The sequence below is a fragment of the Asterias amurensis genome, chromosome 13, assembly GCF_032118995.1.
Source record: "Asterias amurensis chromosome 13, ASM3211899v1".
Classification (NCBI taxonomy): domain Eukaryota; kingdom Metazoa; phylum Echinodermata; class Asteroidea; order Forcipulatida; family Asteriidae; genus Asterias; species Asterias amurensis.
In genome coordinates this window covers 9,565,892-9,588,966 of record NC_092660.1, presented here as the reverse complement: position 1 = coordinate 9,588,966, position 23,075 = coordinate 9,565,892, and the positions used below count along the sequence as shown (strand labels likewise).

The 23,075-nt window shown below is 38.7% G+C and overlaps 2 protein-coding genes across 2 annotated transcripts in view; one reads left to right on the top strand and one right to left on the bottom strand.

Moving 5' to 3' along the window:
• Positions 1-593: 593 nt before the first annotated feature.
• Positions 594-6,397, top strand: LOC139945797 (leucine-rich repeat-containing protein 42-like). Its single transcript, XM_071943227.1, has 6 exons — positions 594-637; positions 1,615-2,287; positions 2,801-2,919; positions 3,705-3,796; positions 4,372-4,579; positions 4,827-6,397. Exons 2-6 carry the CDS (start codon positions 1,740-1,742, stop codon positions 5,327-5,329), a joined length of 1,470 nt encoding a protein of 489 aa, XP_071799328.1. The 5' UTR covers positions 594-637; positions 1,615-1,739; the 3' UTR covers positions 5,330-6,397.
• A 150-nt stretch (positions 6,398-6,547) lies between these two features.
• LOC139945796 (endoplasmic reticulum metallopeptidase 1-like) overlaps positions 6,548-23,075 on the bottom strand; it is a 41,932-nt gene continuing 25,404 nt past the window's right edge. Inside the window, exons 5-13 of the mRNA XM_071943226.1 lie at positions 21,325-21,528; positions 19,882-20,114; positions 18,035-18,224; positions 17,655-17,848; positions 16,828-16,980; positions 16,159-16,361; positions 14,816-14,928; positions 13,865-14,040; positions 6,548-11,973 (exon numbers count right to left, since the gene is read on the bottom strand). Coding sequence (XP_071799327.1) covers positions 11,806-11,973; positions 13,865-14,040; positions 14,816-14,928; positions 16,159-16,361; positions 16,828-16,980; positions 17,655-17,848; positions 18,035-18,224; positions 19,882-20,114; positions 21,325-21,528 — 1,634 coding nt within the window. The 3' untranslated portion in view covers positions 6,548-11,805. The remainder of the gene's footprint in view (positions 11,974-13,864; positions 14,041-14,815; positions 14,929-16,158; positions 16,362-16,827; positions 16,981-17,654; positions 17,849-18,034; positions 18,225-19,881; positions 20,115-21,324; positions 21,529-23,075) is intronic.

Genomic DNA, 23,075 nt, shown 5'->3' with positions numbered 1-23,075 from the left:
AGGCAGCAGATCACACTGAAATGCCAACACACAGTGTTTTTGGTTATACGAATGCACCAGTACCAAGTCTCAAATTCGAAAATAAAGTTTTTAAGTATTTCAATTCTTCATAAAACTGTCTTTGAAGTTTACGAGACAAACACGCCCTTTATCTCGCCCAAATTTTGCAAACGGTAGAGGGGGTAGTCTCCTGACGATGACTAGAGCAAGCTAGTCGAAACGTTGAGACCAATTCAGAACTGACTCCGCGGCAGTACAGTTATTACGATCATAAAAGTAGTAGTCCAGTCTAATTTCTATACCATCCGCCCTGGTAATAGTTATAAAAGCAGGACAGTTCTTTTCAGAACTGAGAAGTCTCCCGAACCTCCGATTATCTACTCCACGGCAGTAGAATAAAGCAAGACAGTTCCCTAAGAACAACTCTACCTGGCAAGTAGACACTCACACGGTGTTACCGCAACCCAAATATACATTGATACCCCACCATGCAATGCCTCATATCCTATTATGGTAGAGGGGGTAGTTTAACAAAAAATATTCGAGCAAGAAGGGGGAAACAGAACTAGAGAGGGCGCTATAACAAATCAACAGTAGAGGCTCAGTTGGTAGAACTTTCGCGCGAATGTTGAAATTCGTAAGTATTTTGTCAGGTTTCGTTCATATTTTGTCCACAGTAATTTTCATATTTTATGTACTTGATGAATGTTGAACTTACCGGTTGACTGTGTCTTAATGGTGACTGTTGTGAGTGAGACTACTTTACTTTTTCAATGGATTACTCATTTACTGTCAGTGTCACTGCGCAGTGGCAGTGCAGACTTGACTTAGACAGACAGACACTGTGAGTGTGACTGTGACTTTTGAGTGTGACTGTCTCATCGAGGAGTACTATTTGGGCTAACTGTAAATACGTCTCTTTGTACACATGGACCTTTGTATTTATTGGGCTTCAATGTGTTGGCCTAATCGGCTACGTACTAAAAAAATACTTTGTTTAAATTTAGGGCTTAAACTTTAAAGCCATTGGACCCTTTCGGTAAACAGTGTTGTCCAAGGCCCACACTTTGTGTACCACAACTTCTATATCAAATAACAAACCTGTGAAAATTTAGGCTCATCGGTCATCGGAGTCGGGAGAAAACAACGGAAAAACCCACCCTTGTTTCCGCGCGTTTCATGACATGTGTTTGAAATAAATTTGTAATTCTCGTTAACGAGAATTTATATTGTTTTGCTGTTTTCTCAAAAAGTAAAGCATTTCATGGAATAATAATTCAAGAGAAGTCTTTCACCATTGCCTTCTGTAAACCCTGTAAGTTATTTTTAAATCTGTGAACTTTTTTTTTTTTTTTTCTGAACCGAAAGGGTCCAATGGCTTTAAGTTTAACGAAGATGCAAATGCCCAATTGTTTTGAACTTGAGACGAGTACAGTCTGGAGCCCCAGTTCTGGGTCTATAGTCACTGACAGGTGACATGTGAATCATTTATCCTGTTTTAATTTTAGTGTAACTAATTTGTGAATCCATCATGATCATGATTCCTTTTTGGTAAAATTAATGAGTTAAATATAAATATTAATTTGTATTGCTTTGCATAATATTTGCAAACAGCACCTGCTGACACCTGTCACTGGCACAAACACTGGCCAGATTGATCGATTGAGAACCCATGACAGTTGTTGAGACATCAACGCAACCATGACCATGACCACTCAGACTTAAACTTGAGGGAACACATGATCAGTCAACAAATCATGACCTTTGAAGCATTTCCCGCTGATGCTGTTCTTCAGTTCAATGACCCCGGCCCATTCTACGTCCGAGAGAGTGGCAGACTCCGCTCCCCACCTGGTTTAGGTCTGATCAGAGCCGGTCCACACCAAGGGATTCTCCAGCTACACCAACCCGCCTTCAGTCTAGAAAACACCACAGTCGACAATTCCACCACAAGAACCCCACGTAAACTCTTTGACATATCATTAGACTTTGTTGCAGCCAACATCACTCTTGTAGATTCACTCGCTGGATTTCCAGAGGTCGTGGGTCGCCAGCTGTTTGATGCTGCTCATCTCCTCCACAAACTCTGCCCACGGGCACTGGAGCTTTTCTGCGAAGCTTATGGGAACAGCATCCTACATAGCGTCAACCTAACAGGGCATCGCTTGGCTGTTGACGAGCTGCTTAATTGTAATGCACTCTTCTTGAGGTTGTCCGAGCTGGACGTCGGAGGATGTAACATTGGTGAAGACAGTGAGATTCTCCCAATTGTTGCCAATTTGATCTGGTGAGTCATCGGTTGAACGCTCAACAGAACCCATACCCAGTTTAAACATCTAACAAAGTTACAAGTGTTGATCCTTTGCATGCATGCTTCATTAATAGTCTTGTATACATGTATGCGGTGTATTTTGTACAAGAAGTTGTTAAAGTAATAGTCGTCTGTACATTTTCAATAGAGCAAGAAGAACATTTGGATGTTGGAATCATTCAGTTGCTTTAATCCATACACAATAAAACCAACCTGTGCAAATTTCATTTCTACACAGTCTGAGAAACAGTCCATGCAGAAACATTTCTAAGATTCAAATATTTTTAAATCCTTTTCTCTAAATAGAACCACATTCCATTGAATAGAATCAGTTCTCAATGTTTTACATTATCAACAGCTGCTGTGCTTCTAACTAAGTAAGTTTTTATTGTAATAAATTTTTGGAGTAATTACCAAAGGTATACACTCCCTGGGTGTCTCATCAACATAAAAATTAATGCTTCTTTTTTTTCTCTCGTCTTTTTACAGTTTGAGACGGCTTGGATTAGCTAGCAATGACCTGACCGATGCCGGCATACGGCGACTGACAACGCCTCTTAGAGTGATGGACAGGGGACCACGCCGATTGCTTAGCCTCGACTTGGCAGGTGAAAGAGAAGATCTGCTACAAGAACTTCTGGGTTTTAATTTTTTTTTTGTAGACTAAAAAAGAAAATAGTTGGAACATGCCGTTGCAAAATAGTAATGGTCTTGTGTTTCAACCCTTGCAGTCTTTTCAAAGGACTTTAGGGCCATGCCACATGGGGCAAACATTCCACCACTTTACCGTGATCACCGCTTCACTGTTGCGCCAATTGGCACTAGTCGGTACCCTAATAAAACTTGTATGTGCCCTTATATTAGAGAAACTTGTCACATTTGTCTGACATACGAGTGTGCTTCTATTTCTATTATGAGCGCAGAGTTCTATTAAAGCCAATGGACCCTTTCGGTATTAAACAGTATTGTCCAAGGCCCACACTTCGTGTATCACAACTTCTATATCAATTAACAAACCGGTGAAAATTTGGGCTTAATCGGTCATCGGAGTCGGGAGAAAATAACGGGAAAACCCACCCTTGTATCCGCGCGTTTCGCCGTGTCATGACATGTGTTTAAAATAAATCAGCAATTCTCGTTAACAAAAATTTATATTGTTTTACTGTTTTCTCAAAAAGTAAACCATTTCATGGAATACTATTTCAAAAGAAGTATTTCACCACTACCTTCTGTAAACCCTGTAAATTATTTGTTAATCTGTGAACTTTTTTTTTTTCCCCCTGTACCGAAAGGGTCCAATGGCTTTAAATGATTGTACTGTACAGTTTATGTTTGGGACGTGGCAGACAGTATCTGTAGCTGTTATAACTAATTCAGAACTTTTTTCCCTCAGGTAATGAATCTATAAGTGACAAGTCTGCGGGTCAATACCTCACTGTGTTCACTTCGCTAACATCACTTGATTTGTCAGGCTGCAACATTTCAGTAAGTACTAAAGACAATGGACACTATCGGTAATTGTCATAGACCAGTCTTCTCACTTGCTGTATCTCAAGATATGCATAATATAACAAACCTGTGCAAATTTGAGCTCAATTGGTCGTCGAAAGTTACGAGATAATAATGAAAGGAAAAACACCCTTGCCACACGAAGTTGTGTGCGTTTAGATGGTTGATTTTGAGACCTCAAATTCTAAATGTGAGGTCTCAAAATCAATGTCGTGGAAAATTACTTCTTTCTCGAAAACTATGTCACTTCAGAGGGAGCCGTTTCTCACAATGTATTATACCATCAACCTCTCCCCATTTCTCGACACAAAGATAGGTTTTATGCTAATGATTATTTTGAGTAATTACCAATAGTGACCACTGCCTTTAAGCAATTTTTTTCCTGCTACATGTTTACAGTTAGCACGTTAAAGCAGCGCTATGAAATTCGCCCTAGGGGGAATAATGTTATAAGTGCAATGATAGTTCTTTGGATTTGCGCTATATACAAGCCTATATTATTAAGTAAGGTATTAACTAATTCTCAAACTTCTTTTGATTTTTGTTTCCAGTCGGAGGGCATTAACAAGTTAAAGAAAAAGTTGAAACTGGAAAATCGTGTTATTTCTACCATGGCGACAACCAAGTCCTTTCTTCAACCTGTCAAGAACTTTGGATGGGCCTTGCCATTGGTAGAGCAGTGGAAAGAATCAAGCACCAATTGTATGCAGAGAGGAAAGAGCAAGGCTAGCTTTGGATCTGCGAAAGCAGCAAGCTTCTGTAAGAAAACATTGCTGTTAGGTCATGTCCGAAGAAGCGATAGCTACAGCTTTGGCCAAGGGCTGCAGTAACTCGTCAGTAGGCAGCAGGGCCATGAAATTAGGCCCTGTTTACAAGAAAATCCACAAAGAAAAACTACTCAAATTTCATTGGGAGTCACACATACTACGAGTGCTTTAAGGTTATATTGTAATGCTCATGGTTTTTACTGATAAACCCTTCTAATCCAATAACTTTTTTGTTTCAGATGGAAGAACGCAGGAGAGACTGGCGAACATACTAAAGTCTACTAAACCAATAAAAAAAGTCCACGACATGCCCATTATACAACTTGTTGCATCAAGCAGCAGTAACCAGGACAACCATCAAGCTGACCTGGTAACCAAGGAGAACATGAAAAGGTCAAAGGTTGAAAGGTCAAAGGTTGCCAGGCAACAAAGTACACAAGGTAGACGATGTCAGGAAGCTGGGCAGGTTAACGCCAGGAATGATGAGCTGTCAACACTCGACAAAGAACTAACCATGCAATATTCATGTCCTGATATGAAACATTCAACTAGGCAGGACAGAAAGTGGCTAGGTTTAAGAACGTTAGAGCTCGAGACAGAAGACACAAAAGAGAATCAGATGGAGCAGATCTCAGAGCAGCTGGTGAAACAAGCAAAACCACCGCCAAGAAAGAAAATCAAACTCTGCTCCCAAGTTTCCTCCCAAGGCTTCTTTGATATCCTTAATGGTGGGGGAAAATGACGCTACATATACAACACAGAAACTTTTGACTCTAATAAAGGTAGAATACTAGATACTACCCAAATGTCAAAACGAGATGTTTTCCTCCTGAAACATAAGGAACCTGTGGAAGTGAAGACAAACTCCAATAAACTTGGAGAGATCGCCGGTGGAAATGCAGTCATTGTATTGTATCTTCAAAAAATTATCCTAGTTTCACACTTTTTCGTCAGCAATGACTCTCACCCCTGTGTGTAAACCAGGGGTAATCAAGGACTACCGTAGGCAACAGAAAATTAAGACATGGGGTAGTTGCGATAACGTAACCCTCCTGTCGACGGCGTAGCCGAAGGGTTAAGAAGCTTCCGCGATGTGTGCAGGGCGAAATGGTTAAAAATGTACAATTTCAACAGCTAGTCAGCAGATTTGCTCCATTTTTTACCACTTTTGAAAATCATGACACAAATTCTAGGAACACTTACTTGATCCTCAATGTCTAATAAATCCTACAATATCACTCAAAACACCATTGAGGAAATCATTTGAAGAAAAAGAGCAAAAACTTACCAGATCCCCCGTGCCTCTGGCTACGCCATCGGCAGGAGGGTTACATTATCGCAACTAGACATGGGGGAGGGGGGAATTGTTGAATACAATGCAAAGTATATATTAGTAATAAAACAAATAATAAGAAATCCTACAAAATGGTCTTCAGATATTGTTACCATAGGATTGTAATCATTTTCTTTTTCAAACTATTGATAAGTTGTAATAGACCCTTCCCATGAAATATGTAAATTGCACATAGCGCGTGCGCACTAACATTTTGGTTGGTAACATGAGGGAAAATCGCACTGTTTTGTACACGGCTAATGGGTGCGTGACGCACACGCAATTGCGTGTCTGCTTAGTGCACAACACTACGGTGTTTGCCAACAACAGGGTCTGTACGCATGCGTGAATGTAATTGGCATATTTCACGGGAAGGGTCCATTGTTAAAAGAACACAATGCCTTGGATCGGTTGAGTTGGTCTTTGAAAAGCTCTCTGTAACCGTTTGCTGTAAAATGTATGTGGTTAGAAAGATATTGTAAAAGTAGAATACAATGATCTACACAAATATGCTTCAAAATTGCGTGGTTTTCTTTTTACCCTGCCAACTTACAACGTGTTCCTTTAATCAACCTCAAATTGCGACCAATCAAAAATTACTGTTAGGTTTCTGCAACTACTAGAATCTACTGTCATCGAGCTGCTTAAGCAGTAAATGAGGTGCTTTATTATTTTCTGATAAGCAAATATAACCACAAAACCAGTTGTAAATGGTACACACGTACATTTTAAAATCATGTAATTTTTGTACAATTCAATGCTATATCTGGCAACAAGTTTGAAGTTTGAAATTGAATAAACCATGATTAATAATATACCCTCATTCTAGATAGCATACTTGGTTTTGTGCTGAGCGTGCCTAAGCAGCTCTACGAACTTGATTGGTTAAATTGTTGTGCTGGAATAAAAAGTTAAATTTAGACAAGAAAGTTGCTTGATTTTACTACTATGGATGCGTCTCTAAGACAAGGGTCCAACTTCATGGAGCTGCCTAAGCAAAAAAAAGAAGCTAAGCACAACAAAATTATGTTTACCAGAATCGGGTTACTAGCCAAAGTACAATCTCACACATACTTGATAAGGCTGGTTTCCTATTAAATTTTTAAAAGAATAACTTTTTTGTTTAAGCAGTATTTCTACTTGAGCAACTCTATGTAGAGCTGCAGAGAGTTCTGCGTTGCAATTTTCTGACAACCAAAATAAGCAGGACACCAGTCACAGATTGTACATTTAAGGTGGTACTTTAGCTGGTAACCTTATTATCGTAAGCATAGTTTGTTGTTTTTAGCTACTTTTTTTGCGCTTAAGCAGCTCTACATTATGCCCAGGTCAATATTAAATCTTCAATAAATGTTACATTTAGTTGTGAGGTTACATGAGATGCAGTTGTGAAACAGAAAAGCTTACATGGTGATTTGCTAAGTTCGTTATTAAGAATGTCTACAAATTGCATCAAAGACTGTTACAAAATTCAATTCAATTCAATAAGACTTATCTGACTAAGGAAGTAAAACTAATTTTGTGAGAAATTAAACAAGAACACAGAGTTGGGGATCATACAAAGGTTAGGAATGTCCAGAGGGATCTTTAGACAAGAGATAAGACTAGCCAAAGACAAATAGCGTCAACAACTTGAACACCGCTTCCAAAGAAGTCTTGGTTTCAAGGCCTACGCATGGATGATTTCCCAGCCTCATTGCTACGAGCAGCACACAACGATTGCCAGCTAGCTTTGTGTAAGTTTATTCTCGCTACCATGTGCAGTGCGCCGTATTGCCTGCTAGCTTTGCGTAAGTCTATTCTTGGTTCAATTTCCAGAGACAGACGTCAAGGGAAATGAAATCGAGAAGAAAAGTGCGCCTTTTGACGGGTTATCACTTAACGATAAGAGTATGAGATAGTGACAAACTGGAACGAGACTTCTTCCAAAGCAATAACCCCTCTCGGTTGTCTCCAACATTTTTATTGCTTTATTGCAAAGCATCTATCTATTAATTAATACACAAATTATACTTTAACAACTGGTGAATTTTTTTTAAATTATATTTTGAATCACATAAGAGTCAATGGTGATTGTTAATTGCACATAAACACAATAACTGGCATTCTTCAAGTTGCAATAGCTTTAGACATTTCTAGTGGGGTAGCCATCTTGCTTTTTTTCTCCATCATTGAAATCAATACAGCCAAAATGGGAATGGAGAAAAAATAGTCTGATCCCCTGACTGGTCTAAAGACTCTCTGTGTTTCCCCTGAGAACACGGGAAATATGACCAAGATTATGGCAGTGTGGTTAATATTCAAGATCTAACAGACTTTGCTTCTTGAGTACTTGCAAAAAAGTACATGATTTGTAATTATCAACAAATTTCATTCTATAAACTTAGTAATTATAAAGTATTAATCATTTAGAGAACAACTACTGTCTGAATTACTGTCAAAGTCAAGTACTAAAAACCTAAAATTGACCATGATTGTTTATCAGGATTGTTTAAAAAATTTCCTTGTTGAATTGTGAATCTTGACAAAAATGAGAATTAGAATTATCTAAATCTTTTAGAAACCCATGAGGTACTGTCCCTTTCAAAGGAAGCTGCACTAGTTTATACATAGTAATTAACATTGATCAAGTATATATCTCAAGTTAACAATCACAAAAAGCAATGTTTTTAAAACATTAATAACTTAATCAACACAAGTTCATAAAAGTTGCTGCTTTGCAATTAAAGAATAAGTTGTTCCAGTTTGTCAATTTTAAAACATTAAAACACTAAAAATGTTCACCCATAAATCTACCTCTATTTTTACTGTAAATAGTCTATCGAAAAAGTGTATTAGTATAATCCCACAAATATGAGCAGCATAGGAAAAATGTCTGAGTTGTTTTCTGGGACGCAGAGTGGCACAATATTTTCTGGTACTGCATGAGAGCACGCACAGGATAGTAGTCTTGGCGCAAGACGTTTCTCGTTTTCCTTTCACGCACAGCACGGCCAAAGGAAAACTAGAAACGTCCTACACCAAGACTAACAGGATAGCTAATTTATTGCAAACTTGCAACAGATAACTTGGCACAAAGATTTCAACCTCATTCAAAGCAACATGAACTTTAGAATATTAGGCGGCGTCCAAGTCAAGCAAATTTGGCCACAACTAAGACCGTTGATTTCTTTTTGGCTTTCTGAACATAGCCACTGCCGAAGCTGTTGATTAAAAATGGTCTTAAACGGTGTTCCCATTAGACTTTCTTTTTCTTAAAGTACCACAACTTTTCTGTACAATGACAACATTAAATCCAACGGGGATGCACAGTAAGCTGACCTTCCTATCAATTTACTGAGACCGAGATGTAAAACTAACAGGCCAAAAGAGGTCACAGAAGACTTCCACACGGTAACGGTAACTTACCAGGGCCTTGCCGGGGCCGCTAAAAACTCCAATGGGATTAGCTCTGTGCTGTAAACATTCTGCGACCACGCTATAAAACGCTATGCAAACTGCATGGAATATAAGTCCAGGTTAGAATGCACAGTAGAATTACGTCACGGTTATGGTAAATTTCCATTTGGCAGCAGAAAAACAAGTCCAGTGGGAACACAGCTAAAACACCGCTTTATAGTTGGCGAGGGGATGGTCCCAAAATCAAATAATGCAGTTTATAGTCGTCGCTGAGGCATATGAACTGTGTTTTTTTTTATGATCACCACGTATTTGTAAAGATTTCTATCGCGCGACTGACTTTAGCCCGGCCTTCAGGCCACGTCCAAAGCTCTGGCTACTACTTGAGAACTTCGCTGCTTCCAGCTAACAACCGACATAGAATTTCTTTATATTATTCAATTTGCATAAATTATTTCAGAGTGTTAAAGCCTTTTGCATTAAATCTGTTAAAACTTAATTTCTTTCAACATTTTAAACAATCAAGATGTATAAATGCATGGCAGCAAAGTAGAAGCCAAATAGCAGAAAAACATTTCAACAAAAACTCAAGCGAGCAAAATACATACTCTTTTTAAAGTGTAGGTATTCATTATCTTTAAAAAATGTCTATAACCCTAACTGAATTACAAATAACAAACCCATATTATTACACCAACAAGGTACACGACGTATTCACCCTTCCAGCCTCTGTTTCCCTCCCCCCAAAAATAATTTTTTTTGTACCAATCTTTTAAATTACCTGAAAGACTATACAAACCATATTAAACCATTTATCCCCAACATACACCAACTAAAAATGTATTTGATAATTTTGTATTAGCTAAAAAATCCTGCGTTCATTGACTTTTTCTGGAAATAAATCATGTGCGAAAACTTTGGTTTATTCTACCCCAGAGATTTATACTCTACTACTTTTACTTTTAGCCATCAATTATTGACCCCTACTCCCTTTTGTCACTTTCTCTAAAGCCCTCCAGGGTACCCAATGGCTGCTCTAAGGAGTTGCTCATCATGATGAAGCCAGCCATCTAGTTCACCAAACTCTTCCTAACTTAGGACTAATCTTAGGACTTGGAACGAGTCACATTTCGTAACCATAGACGTTAGGACGCATTGAACCCATCCTAAGTTAAACTCGAGAGTGATTCTGGCGTTTCGTGAAATCGGCTGCGGGCTTGACTTTTAAACTGGAGCACCAGTTTAAGGCCAGTAATTTTAGTATCAGGGCAGTAAACTCAAGACAGGACAAGTCTGGTGACCGGAAACTCATCATTGTGCTGATCTACAATCCAGACTACAGGAATGTGTGGGATGCAGGGTAGAAGGGTTGGGATTGGGTAAACAGTTGACAGGTGTATAATGGGCCTAAAGGGCTCATCAAAATGTAATTGTGCGTTCAAAAGAAGACCTTGCATTCACATTGTTTAATAGGACATCCATATATAAGACGTCTACTTCGTGAATGAGATCTACAAAATAAACGTGTCACCTGACGTCGATTTCACCAAACTTGTTCCAACTTGGGATTATTAATCTTAGGACTTATCAAGGACGAGTTAAGTTCCCTATTCACAGACATTAGGACGCATTGAACCCATCCTTCGTTAGGACAAGTTACTTGTCCTAACTCGAGATAGAATTCGTCCTAGCGTTTTGAGAAATCGGCTGCAGCTCCGATGTGAGTACCGTATTCTTAGGCATATAAGTCGCGGCTTATACATTGATTTTTGCCCCTTCAAAAACTACTGTGGCTTATAAATCAACGTGTTATTATTGATTGAAGAACAAAAACCAGCATACACTGTTAAAAAAGAAAGATTGTTTGTTAAATATTTATAGATGATAAAAAACCCACTCTTGTTCTCAAATAAAACACAAATACCTGCAAAACATGGCCTGTATGATGTGATGGTTTTGACGAAATGTTGCGCCCAAAACCATGCTTGTTTCAAGTATGACTTTCGCTGTTGACCGCGCGAACCATTTTTATGTCATGAACAAAAGTTTTGTAATTGACCACCCTGCCAAAAATTTAAAAATCACACACGAACGCCAGTGTTCTCCAAACATGGGTTTTTGCCCTCCAAAATTTAAGACTGCCCTACCAAAGAATGGGCCGCAATGCAAAACCAAATTGATGCCCTGCCAAATAAAATGACGCCTTGCCAAAAGTTGCACAACTTCAATTGCAGCGTGGAACGCTGGTATAAGTTCCCCTTGACACATACTTTTGCGGCTTATACAACCGGGCGGCTTATACATATATGCCAAAGATTATAGTAAATAAATTGATATTTGTTTTGAATGCTTAATTTTTTCTAACTGGTTAACAGGTCATCTAACTATTTTGATGCCTCTCCTTCCTGACCAACCAAGTTAATCATTCTGTGGGTAAAATCTTCCGTTACAGATGGACAGAATGAAACAGCGCCATCACTTGTTTCTCAGAAGATCCACGAGTCGTACACTCCAAGGAACGGGATGGTAAAGACCCAGTCTGGTTGCTGCTGGATAAAGTCTTCCATTTCCCTGGATGTTTTAAAATCGGTGAAGTGGAGTCCTGCGACGCCAACATCCACAATCGGATCGGCTTCATCGAAATGGGTAGGAACCTGCGATCAAGACACAGATGTCATTGATTAATCAAGAACGCTCGGTTTTCAAAGAGAATTTATTTTTTTAATATTTAGTTATTTATTTATTATTTTTATCACAAGATGAGTTGCCACGTGAAATGATTTAACTGCTAAACAAACAAAATGTGATGTCACAATACAAACCAGTAACACATACAAAATAAAATAATCAGGCGTTCATATTAATAAAAATAATATAATAAATCCATAAATAAACCACCTAACAAGAAAACCAAGACACCAATTTTGTTTTTAATAATTAATTGAAGTGTACAGATAGAAGCCAAACTATTAAACACAGAAGCAAACTAAACTTAAGGTAGGTAAAAAAAAAAGCAAGACAAAATTCCCTTTTTTTGTTTTACATAAAACACACCAGTGTAGAATACCACGGTTAAAAAGGGGTTAAACTGTACAATAGAATACGAGTAGGCCTAAACAGAAAGTTAAAAAGTGACCCATAGACATTAAAAAGCAGATACTGATAAACATACACTATACAACAACAATAGTAAAAAGGCAATAACAACAATGGAGTTAGATCTCGAATGATACCACAGCTCAAGTTGCCCATTGTATAACTTAAAGGCAGCCGGAATAAATGAATGCAAGTCTTGCAAATGTAAGAAGTCTTGCAAAAACAGAACAACTGAACGATTATTATATCAAATTTTGGTTTTTTTACCCGTACACCGATGTGTGTTAGCACTGTATACTCAGTACTTTTCCGAGTCCTGTGAAAAAAATATCACAGGCATGTTACTCGGGTGGGATTCGAACCCACGACCCTTTCACTGCTCTAGAATTGCAAGGGTCGCGGGTTCGAATCCCACCCGAGTAACATGCCTGTGATATTTTGTCACAGGACTTGGGAATGTACTGAGTATACAGTGCTAACACACATCGGTGTATGGGTAAAAACCAAAATTAATATTCATCTATTAAACTGAACGATTGTTCAAATAAATGAAGTACCACAAACAAAAACAAAACCTGCAAAATGCAAACAAAGACAAAGCACCACATCAACAGTGGTTTAAAAATATAGGATTTGAGGCATTGCATGGTGAGGTATCAATATATATTTGGTTTGCGGTAACACCATGTGTGTATCTACTTGGCAGGTAGAGAACTGTCTTGCTTTATTCTTCTACCACGGAGTAGATGTTGGGGGTTCGGGAGAAACACTCCTTACGATGACTAGAGCAAGCATAGTCAAAACGTTGAGACCAATTTAAGAACTGACTCTGTGGAAGTACAGTTAATCACGATCCTATAAGCTAAAGTAGTAGTCCAAGCCTATTTTCTATACCATCCACCAAGGTAATAGTTAAAAAGCAGGACAGTTCTTTTCAGAACTGAGAAGTTTCCCGAAGCCCTGAACATCTACTCCAATAGAATAAAGCAAGACAGTTCTCTAAGAACGAACTCTAAATGGAAAGTAGATACACACATGGTGTTAATACCGCAAACCAAATATGTAGGTTTAAAAATATTAGAATTTATCAAAACACGTCATTGGAGAAAGTACACACACAAAACTTCTGACTGGCAACTCCTTAAAAAGAGTTTGACAAAACAGGGAAACCCCCAACTAGAGCTAGATATAGATAGCTTAGTTGGTAGTGTGTCGGCACATTAAAATGAGGTTGCAATAACAAAGCAATAAAATCCACCAATAAAATCCACCGAAAGACAAATTGTCAGTATTACCAGAGTGATTTGCCTTGTTACATCACACATTACTAAGCAACTTTGATTAATTTGCAGTTAACATCAATCTTGGCTCTTTGTGAAATCGACCCCTGGTCTCATCCCCCAACCCCCCACATCACTCCTGTCCGAAATACAAGCTCCTCGTTCCTACCTTCATATCCATCCAGAACTTCCAGCTGTCCTCTGGCTGTCCTCCCCCGTAGCAGATATAGTAGACCCAGTTGCCTGTCCCATCCAGCGTCTTAAGAGGCTTCTCCGGACTCAGGGACCAGGAGATCATGTCTACCCCTTCCCTGAAGGATATAAACAGGTTGATGTGGCTCGGACCTACAGCAAGAGGAGAAACACATAGAAAGGGTAAGAAATAGTATAATAGACCTGTATCATGCTGCCTCCAACTTGATCATGTTCCTTGTATCGAATAACATTAAAAAATGCTAATAATCGTTTTGCGATTAGGACCCAGTATTTTTTGTTCTTCCAGCCTCGGTTTGGCAACATTGATACCAATTGGACAAATTCAAGATGGCTGCACTATGATAGAGGTCTCTAGGCAGTTGATCAGCATTGGACATAGTCACCAGTCTGAAGAAGCTCGTAGCTTAGGAGAGAAACGTAACCAACTAAAAGTATATGTATTAAAGTAAAATTAACTAAAATTTTATGTAAGTAACAACTACATTTTTGGGGATTTGTAAAAATGAAGCTCTTAATCCATGATTATCAACAATCCAGAACTGATCTAATGGCAACACAAGTGATGTTTGAAACTTTGCATGGTGTGAAGGATAAGATTTAACTATGAATAATAGTGAACTTGCAGGTACAACCATGTAATATTTCCCTTTTTAGGGATTGTTCGCTCTGAGAAGAGCTGGTTTTGTGTTGACATTTCGAAAAGTATACTCCCCTCATCTTTCAGGTTCTCCTGAAGACAAGCAGAGTACTGTTTGAAACATAAAGATCAAAGCAGCTCTTCTCAGAGCCAAGAGGCTCTTCTCAGAGCCAACACTCCCTCAAAAGAGAACCATGACACAGTTGTACCGGCAAGTTTACTATTAGCTATAGTTTATTTAGGATTGTAACTTCGCAAACTACTCACCGGAGACAGTGAACGTCAAATTCTGTCTGTCATCTTTCTTAATTCTTGTATCGAGCTTAAAAGTCGTCTCGACATCAATCTGAGGCTCACCTCCTGGGAGAATCCATTGATCTCTGTGGTTCAAAAACAAATCTTCCAGTCAAAATGACTTTTATTTTTGAAGGAGCACAGCAATTTTCTTCTGGTAAGAGTCACTTCTAAGATTTGATTGAAATGGTTAATTTAAAACTAAATAATAAATTAATAACAAGAGATGGCAAAAAACCTTTCCCCACTACAAAAATGATTGGAACTAATTTAGAACAATACTAATAGGGAAACCAAAGCAAAAAAGCAAGTAAATTAAAAGGACAATAAATTAGTTAAAGTTAAAATGAAGTGATATTAATGTCATTCAGATGACGTAATCTTGTATTGGAACTTTTTTAAAGGGCACCACTGCAAAAGCACAGGGCACCACGGCAATTGCTGTGGGTGCCGTTGATTAATTTGAGGCCTGATATTACCAAGCCGATTCTACAAAGACTGCATTACAGTCTGGTCCCCTTATCAAACATGGTAAACTTATCACGATTTTAATATTGGCAACCTTACAAAGCAGGCCATAGCATGAGGCCAATCTATAATTACATTTTCCTGTCATAAAACGAAGAAAAGGTTTGACAAGTAAGCTTATCAAAAGCAGCTAGAAATAATTACATTTGTAATAAAAATAGTATTTATAATTTGTTAGTGAGTGCATTACGTAAACAAGATCAACAAAAGATACACCAACAAAGACTTTTGTTGCTATTTATTTCAAACAAATCTCCATAAAAGGAGATGGTAAAATACAAAAAAAGAAACAAGCAGACAGTAAGTAAAATACCAATCATAATTTAACCATAAATTGCAGGGATGGCCGCACAGCCCACACAGACAAATAGTAAAGAAAAATAGTAATCTAATATTCAATACAATGTACTAATTCTTAGTTAAACCTAAAGCCATAAAAACAAGTTCCAATTGACTTTGAAAATGAAATGAAAAGGACCCAAAAATCTGTCTTTGTTGCTTACATAACAAAGATAAAAAGTAAAAAATCTAAAACTAAAACAATCATTATAAAAGACAGAGTAAAGCCCGGTTCATACTTCCTGCGAATGCGAATGCGATACGACGTCACACATTCGCAACAAATAATTCGCAGCAGGGCAACTTTGGGCAACTCACTTGCGAATATCGCTGCGAAAGGAGGGTTGTGACGTCAAATTCACGTCAAATTCGCTTCGCATTCGCATTCGCAGGAAGTATGAACCGGGCTTTAGATTAAAACAGCCGAAGTAATTAAAATGACAAATTACCTGAACACATGCAACAGCGGTAGATAATAAGGATGGCCACAGTACGGCATGTCTTTCTCGCATACAGCCTTGGGGGCGTCCTTCAACGCTGGAATGTAAGACTCCATGTGCGTAATGCCCAAGTAGTCTAACGGCAAAACGGACACGTACGATTCGTGGCGGACTGCGGCGCCAGATTGGTCGTGCTTTGTACGGGAAATATGCTGATGGAGCGAAACATTGGACACAAATTCATTAACTTACTGAATGTGTGACATCAAATAATCAAATAATAACGGTTTAAAGCTTTCATGATGTAGAAAATGAGATAAGAATAAACTATACATAGTAAAGCTGCGGGTACAACCATGTGTAAAACCTTTTTATTTTGGAGGGGTGATGGTTCTGTGAAGAGCCGGTGTGGTCTTGACGTTGCGAACAGTAGACTCTGCTCATCTTCAGGTGAAAAAAAAAAAAGAGATTGTACCCAGAGTTTATTATTTATAGTTAATTATTATCTTAAGATCATAAAATATCTCTCAAAGAAGCCCAACATATATATAAAAAGGACAGACAGACTAGAATTTTTAAGGAGTATCAAGAAACAAACTACAAAGCTTGTGTTAAACAATCTTGGCAAAGAGTCAAGAGTTATTTATCACTGCTCCAAATGGGGAACACAGATTTTACCTCAAGCAGGATTCTCTTCGGAGCTGGCTTAAGCGGATCACCGGAGTAAGGAAAGACAACCAACCCCAGGACAGCGGCAAGACTGACCAGGAACAACATGAGTAAGAATGCCCTGGTGTACTTCAGCGTCTTGCAGGCATACACCAGACAAATCTATCAAGAAACAATATGGCATTTTCACATAAGATACTTTTTAAGTTGTGCTTTAAATAGTGGTTTAAGGCCGAGTTTTTGGATGAATCTAGAGTGGGTTGGTTGAGACTATCAGGGCACTCAAAGAGAAACATCAAAGAACCTGTCTCTCAGCTTATCACCTGGGCCCAATTTCATGGCTCTGTTTACCGCTGAATTCTGCGCTTACAATCACCATACCCTGCTGGTTGGGCAAGCGCAAATATTTGCGCTAGCTGTGTAACAAAAAAATGCCTTACAGCGTGGAGTAAGCATGTGCACAAGCAAAAATTTACTGCCTACCCGTGAAATACGCTTGACGTAAGCAGAGTCATAAAATTGGGCCGTGGTCACCAAAACATGGAAGGAGAAGTAGGGGAAGGCATAATGTCAGCAATAGACCTTATGCACATGATGTCATTTCAGAAGGGCGCCCTCATCTAGAGGTCAAAAGGAGGTTGTTCATTGGCCAATCCTGTGCGCCGCGCGTACAAATCTGTGCGTTTCGATTGTTTCGTCACCGTTTTTCCACTAAGAAGGCCGCTGGATGACGTCAATGCATAAGGTCTACACAGAAGCATTTCCCCAAGGACTTATCTTCCTGCACAAAGATCATCATTACATGGAGTGAGAATCAAAACAAATTTTATACTCACAAAAAAGTTGGTTGAGAGGATGGTGACGGCAAAGGTGAGAAGTCCAATGAAGAGCTCTGGAGTGATGAGAGACCCCGAACGCCCCATGATGGGTAAGAATATCTCATACCCTAACAACATGAGGTACAACCACAGACCCATTGGAACGATGGTGAAGCAGACGTACGCCAAGAACACTGGCAACATCCGTGCACCTGTCAAAATAAAAATGGTTGAATGGCTTCTGACTTTTGTGTTCGCTTGTTTGTTTGTTTGTTTAGATGAACTATGGGAAACTTTTGAAGGGGCACCAAGGCCAAAGGCAACGGAGGTTATAGACTCCATTGTCTCCTCCGTGGTCTACATGAAATTCCAAGTCTGAAATTTAGTCTTGATTGTACCTTCTTGAAACGAAGTCATCCGTTTCCACAGCACACTGCGTCCGAGTACAGCAAAGAGAACGCTGATCATTGGCATGTAGGCAGAGCCGATCCCCCTGAGTGTCATGAGAGCAATCATCATGGACCAGATCAACATGCTAGCATCAAAGAATAAGCTCTCCAAGATCCACGGGTTGGCTTTGGTGTCCACCTACATGTACATGATGAATATAAAGGACATTTTAAAAGGTTAGTCAGATTGGTGTAGTGGTACATGTATCTTGACTTATATTAATGGTTTATTTATTTATTTCATATTAAAAGACATTTGCTGTAAAAATACTATTAACTATTCTTTAATGTACAAAACGTAGATAATATGATAAAAAGTAAAAATTATTAAAACTAACATTCGACAACAAAATCCCAAAGATAAGAGGGCAAATGGCCCAGAGAGACAACGCCAATGAGTAAGGTCTGTACATATCAAACACAAACTTGCCTGTAATTAGCACAGACAGTGCGTTTTCACTGTCGTAACAAATTCTGTTTCTGTCAAATGGCCAGTGATTAAGCACTGGCAAGTTCAACCAAAACAGTTATTGGTTGCTACCGCGAAAACGCACCCCAGCTGTCTCACACTACAACGCCCTCTATAGTTTGCTTCTTGTACTACCGGTAGCTTAAACTAGAGGCTACTTAATGAGTGCAATAAAAACTAACCATCTTTACCACATACACACAATGTGTTTACAATGGATTACCATGGTTTTGAGGGTTGGGGCAAAGACACTATGGCATGTCCGTGGCGACATTGTACGACCGTAGAAGCAAAGCCAACCGTGAGGCACTCGTTCCACCACCTGACTGTGAGTCTGCGACCGAGATTGAGTCTGAGTTACAGGGTACTTTGGCCAAAGGTCCCAAGCATGTCAACCCATAGCTTACTGAGTGAAGCCTACACCATTTATATTCAGCTAGCTTTCTGGAAAAAGTATGATGAAGTATAAAAGTTACCATCAAAGATGAATTAAGTACATTTTATTTCACCTTCAAACGATAAATTTGATTAGTTTTTAAGTTGTTTAAGATGATTTATCAGGTTTTTTTTTGCTAACCAATATTTCAGTCGTGGTGTGTGTACCCCTTGCAATTATTTATTTGTTTGCACACAACTACATGTATGTTCAAGTGGTGTTTATAAATAAGTGTTAAAGACACTGGACACTAATGGTAATTGTCAAAGACCCGTCTTCTCACTTGGTGTATCTCAACATGTGCATAAAATAACAAACCTGTGAAAATTTAAGCTCAATTGGTGGTTGAAGTTGCGAGATAATAATGATAGAAAAAAACACCCTTGTCACACGAAGTTGTGTGATGCTTGATTTCGTGACCTCAAGTTCTAAATCTGAGGTCTTGAAATCAAATTCGTTGAAAATTACTTCTTTCTCGAAAACTACTTTCTCAAAATGTATTATACTATCAACCTGATCTCCCCATTACTAATTACCAAGTCAGGTTTTATGCTAATAATTATTTTGAGTATTTACCAATAGTGTCCACTGCCTTTAAAGAAAAATAAGCTTTAGAGCTAAGAGTTGAACAATAAGAGTAGAAAATAAAATAACTTATGATAGGTTGAAAGCCTACAAACCTCTATCTGAAAAACGATTCCTGACAAAAATGAATAAAGAACTCTAATTAAAGTCTAAAATTACACTCGGTTATGGTAATAAAAACACTGAGCCCGCCCAGATGCATTACAACAACAGAAAAAGTAGAACCTGGAACTAAACATGTCACAAGTACAAAGAACTAGTAACTAGTTACCGTGTGAAGCAACCAAAGAACTAATAACTAGTTACCGTGTGAAGCTTGCCACCTAGAGAACGGTGCACCCTGATCATCATGTAGACACTGGGCGCCCAATACAGCCCAAAGATAATGGGTGGATGGGCGTACCAAGACATCTCACGATTGGTCAGGGTAAGGAGAAGAATGATGAAAGCAGAGGTCGCTAAGACGGCGAGGTAAGAGGCGAGAATGACTCCAACGGCACGGAGCAGCTTGGAGAGATACATTAGCCGGCTCGAGTATTCTGTAAGAAAAGAAAATTCTGAAGTTTAAGGGAAGGTACATGTTTGGTAACTACTCAAAACAAATATTAACTTAAAAACTAACTTGGTAACAAGTATTGGAGAGTTGTTGATAGTATAAAACATTGTGGGAACTGACTCTCTCTGAAGTAATGTAGTTTTTGAGAAAGAGGTAATTTCTCACTAAAATAATAAAAGACTTCTATCTAGAAGCAAATTCGTCCAACAAGGGTGTTTTTTCTTCCATCATTTTCTCCCAACTCCGATAACCAATTGAGCTCAAATTTTAACAGGTTTGTTATTTAATGCTTTTGTTGAGATACACCAAGTGAGAACACTGGTCTTTGACAATTACCAATTGTGTACCTTCCCTTTAATTCCAACAGTAATTCCCGATGGTATGCCCCATAGTTTGCAGTGTGGTCGCAGGCATGATATTTTGGGCCTTGGGAAACAAGGAGGAACATTTCACTGAAAACAAGATCTAACCTATTGTGTAACCTTTTTTAAAACACCTCTTACCAATACTCTGGCTTTTCATTGGTTTAGAGCACGTCACATGATATGTCTTAGTTTTGTAGCATTCAGGCCTGTAACTTAATAGTACAGTATTTAGAAATGTTTGGGGTGTTATATACAAATATTGACTGCTTTTACTCGTGCAATGGTTAAAACTATGACTCTCTCGGTGATCCCTGGAGCGTTCTATTTTCCCTTGGCTTCGCCTCAGGAAAATAGAATGCTCCAGGAATCACCTCGGGAGTCATAGTTTTAACCATAGCACTCGAAGCAGTCAATATTTGTATAATACACATATTGACTGCTCCGAGTAACCATAGCACTCGAAGCAGTCAATATTTGTATAATACAAATATTGACTGCTCCGAGTGCTATGGTTAAAACAACGACTCCCGAGGTGTTCCCCGGAGCGTTCTAATTTCCCGAAAGGTGCACAGTATCTGGAATAGAACCATTCAAAGGCGCCGGTCGCTAGCAAGCTGACAGATTGAACAGATGAGTCTTGAGGTTGCGTTTGAATGTTGATAGATAGATAGCAGCTTTTACTAGACAATGTATGCCTGGCAAGTGTTAAGGGTGAGCCTAGCATTTGTGTCAGACAAAATACCATTCTAATCTAAACTCAAACAACCCTTTGGATAACTTTCCAGTGACATCCTCCCTCAAAAAAAGAAAAAAAAGAAAAAAACTCACCTGGCTTGCGTCGAAAGATGATGAAGAGAAAGACGGCTCCGACCACACACATGTTGATTATCATGCCCATCCTGGCTGGGTACGTCACCAGGTAGAATCCGTGGATATCAAAAAATACCATGCTACCGTGACGATCCTCTTCAATGCCATGATGCAGTGTGGAGGAGTTGGCAAGGTGGAGAACGAGGGCTTGGATGTTGTCACCTGTGTCAAAGAAAGAAGGGAAAATAATGTAAAGCTGCAATTTTTGACAGGGATGAGATTTGACTAATGTGTGAAAAATTCTTGAAGAGGAGCTTGCGGACCCAAGTTCACCCTTATTTTATACCAAGTACCTCCCAGATGTTTACAATTTCAGGAGCTTTACCGACTCTGTGCATCCCTTCAAATACACAACTAAGTGTTTTGATGCAATGTGGACTATTCCTTTCTCTCTTTGGGGATTGTTTTACTTCTTCCAAGAAGACTTCTCAAATCTTAAACGATTTGAGAAAAGAATAGAATACCTAGCCACACTATGACACACATACAGTGTACCATCTGTGACTGCGAAATTATTTTTATTTTAGCTTAGCAGGAAAGTATTTAGTAAAATTAGAGACCAAAACCAATACTGAAAAACTGAAAGAAAAACAAACACAAACTTTACACTGATTTTACCTTCATCCAGTCAACTGGAAAGACTAAAGGTCATGTATAGACTCTTTCCAATGTTACACATGTTGACATACATTCAATCACGTTATTTCTACAACAAATGTGTTTTTACCATTTGAAAAATTGTGTCAACAATTATTAGTCATGTCTGGGCATTTGGTGAAGATAACACAGTAATGAATGATCTCTAAAATTAGTCACTAAAAATATTAAGGACAAACTCAGTATTTGAAACATGGCTCTTTCTTCAAAAACATGTGTAACTTTCGCCTCACAATGCAAGCAAATAAATCGCACCAACACTAGTTAAGTTACTTTTGCTCAAACTGCCCGGCTGTAAGACAAACATTCAACCACTTACACAAGCGTATGTTTTAGTGACATTTGACCTGCTGTCTGAGATCCTGGTCTTGAGCTTTTGTTTTTAGCAATTTGTTATGCAAGTGTAGATAGAGTCAGTGCCTATTGGTCATTAAATAATATTAGGGAGGTCTAGCCAAACAGAATTACCTATAACATCAAAGTGGGAAACATTTCTTCCATGAGTGTCACTAACCAAACCTGCTAATGCAAGAAGATTTCAATTTTTTATGTCAATGCGTCCTTGGTTGATCAAACATGAGCTAGAATGGGCAGAAGTTTATGAGGTCATCTGCTTCACATATGAGGGTATTAACTTTTTTTCTCATGAAATGTGCAGCTAGACCTCCTTATATTGCTGACATTTCATCACAAAGATTCTTAAGGTCGGCCGTACTTCAAACATTTGTGTTGAAATTGACATGCAGTATTGTGTGATGCCTTTAGCACCCATGTCATTGCCTTGACTTGAAGCCCTTTGAGATGTTCCAATTTACAATTTTCTCATTATAGAGTGCAGTCTGCTCCGTGACCGTAGTTCTGTACGTACCTGATCATACCAATCAGGTTACGAGAGGTAGTGTACGGGGCCAGATTACACATTTTCTCTTCAAATATCACGCCTCGATCAACGTCACGAACAGCGCCCTCTCGGGTCGGGCCTACTTTTAAATTTGTGAATAAAATGGAAACCTTTTTTTTAGAACCTTAGTTGACTGTTTATTCATATCCAC